Genomic DNA, 2,119 nt, shown 5'->3' on the forward strand with positions numbered 1-2,119 from the left:
TATGATACTACCAGAGGCATACCAGGGCCAGGGGTCCCATTGGCATAACAGGTGGCCCCCAGGGGCCCCATGGGACTACAAGGTGTCCCCCAAGGGTCCCATGGGACTACCATGGATCTCCAAAGGGCTCCATGGAACTACGAGGAGTCCTCCAGGTTCCCCATGGGACAATCAGGTGACCCCCAGGGACTTACCAGGGCTAGGGGTCCTAAGAGAGTGCCAGGGGTCCTTTAGCACTACCAGGTGGCCCTTAGACACCTACGAGATGGGACAACAAGGGATCCCTCAGGGTCCTCTTGGGACTACCAGAGGTCCCCCAGGGGCCCATGGGACTACCAGTGATACCCCAGGGGTCCCATGGAACTACAAGGGACCCTCCAGGGGCCCCATAGGACTACCAGATCGTCCGTAGGGGCACCTATCACGACCAGGGGTCCGACCACGGCCAGGGACCCCATGAGACTACCTCGGAGCCCACAAAGGCCTACCGGCGTCCTGCAGAAATAATATAGGCCCCTATGAAACGTACCAGGAGGCCCCAAAGGGACCACAAATGGTCCTGCAGAAATAATATGGGGCCCCAGGGGCCGTACCAGGGCCAGGGGCCTCATGGAACTACCATGGGACTACCAGGGAGCCCGCAAATGCCTACCATTGTCCTGCAGAATTAATATAGGCCCCTTTGAACCGTACCATGGAGCCCCCAGTGGCCCATCAATGGTCCTGTAGAAATTATATGGGGCCCCAGGGGTGGTACCAGGGCCAGGAGCCTCAAGGGACTACCAGGAAACCATTAGGGGCTCCCTGGAACTACCAGGAGGCCCCCAGGTGCCTGCCAGGACCAGGGGTCCCATGGGCCTACCAGGTGGTTTCCAGGGGCCCTTTTCATAGCCAGGGGCCCCATGGGACAACCAGGTGTCCCCCAAGGGCTCAATAGGACTACGAGGGATTTCCCAGAGTCTCCATGAAAATACCGAGGGTCCCCCAGGGGCCCCATGGAACTATCAGGTGGACCCTAGGGGCTTAACAGGGCTAGGGGCCCCCATGAGAATACCAGGGGGCCTTAGGGGCCTACCAGGGTCCCATATGCGTACCATGGGTGCACCCAGAGATCCTACTAGGCCTGGCCAGGGGCATCATGAAACTAAGAGGACCCCAGGGGCCCTATAGGACTACCAGGTGGCCCTTAGGGGCAACCAGATCCAGGGGCCCAATGGGACAGCCAGGGATCCCCCAGGGTCTCTTTGGAACTACCAGGGGTCCTTTAGGGACCCCAAATGACTACTAGGAATCCTCAGGGGCCCCATGGGAGTACGAGTTTGCCACAAGGGGCCCTACCACAGCCAAGGGCCCGATGGGACTACCAGGGTTCCCCAGGTATCCCAACAGACAAACAGGGGTCCCTCAGAGGCCCCGTGGGATTACCAGAGGTCCCTGAGGGGGCCCATAGGACTACCAGGGGGCCCCCCAGGGGACCTACCAGGGCCAGAAGCACCATGGGACTACCGGAAAGCCTTCCAGGGCCAGGGGCACCATGGGAATACCAGGGGACCCCCATAGAGCCTACCAGACCCAAGGGCCTCATGAGACTACCAGGGAGCCCACCAGGGGCCCTCCCAAGGCAAATTGCCTCACGGGACTACCAGGGGTCCTCCAGAGTCCTCATGGGACTACCTGGGATCCCCCAGGGGCCCCATGGGACAACCAGGGGTACCCCAAGGGTTCCATGGGAGTACAAGAGTTCCCCCAGGGGTCTCTTGGGATTATCAAGGCCAAGGACACCATGGGACTAACAGGGGCCCTACCAGGACCAGGGATTCATGGGAATACTGCCCCTAAGGGCCTTACCAGGGCCAGGGGCCTCATGGGACTACCTAGGGGCCCTACTGGACTACCAGGGAGTCTCGGGGGTATTACAAGGATCAGGGGCCCTATTGTACTACCAGGTGGCCCACAAGGGCCCAAACAGGGCCAAGGGCCCCACGGGATAACAAGGGGTCTCCCAGGGGCTTCATAGGACTACCAGTAGGATCTCAGGGGCCATACCAGTGTCAGTGGCCCATCGTCCTAGCAGGGGGTCCCACAGGCCTACCAGAGCCATTAGGAAGTACCAGGGGGC

General features: G+C 60.8%; 1 protein-coding gene across 1 annotated transcript; it reads left to right on the forward strand.

Annotated features, from left to right (window-relative positions):
• Nucleotides 1-1,277: 1,277 nt before the first annotated feature.
• LOC121864537 (basic salivary proline-rich protein 1-like) lies at nt 1,278-1,793 on the forward strand. The gene has a single exon (XM_042363609.1). The coding sequence runs from the start codon at nt 1,278-1,280 to the stop codon at nt 1,791-1,793; it is 516 nt and encodes a 171-aa protein (XP_042219543.1).
• Nucleotides 1,794-2,119: the final 326 nt, after the last annotated feature.

The sequence above is a fragment of the Homarus americanus genome, unplaced genomic scaffold (genome assembly GCF_018991925.1).
Source record: "Homarus americanus isolate GMGI-L3 unplaced genomic scaffold, GMGI_Hamer_2.0 scaffold25860, whole genome shotgun sequence".
Classification (NCBI taxonomy): domain Eukaryota; kingdom Metazoa; phylum Arthropoda; class Malacostraca; order Decapoda; family Nephropidae; genus Homarus; species Homarus americanus.

Bases quoted from the DNA above. Each gene is read 5' to 3' on its own strand.
- LOC121864537 (XM_042363609.1), top strand. From the start codon at position 1,278: ATGACTACTAGGAATCCTCAGGGGCCCCATGGGAGTACGAGTTTGCCA.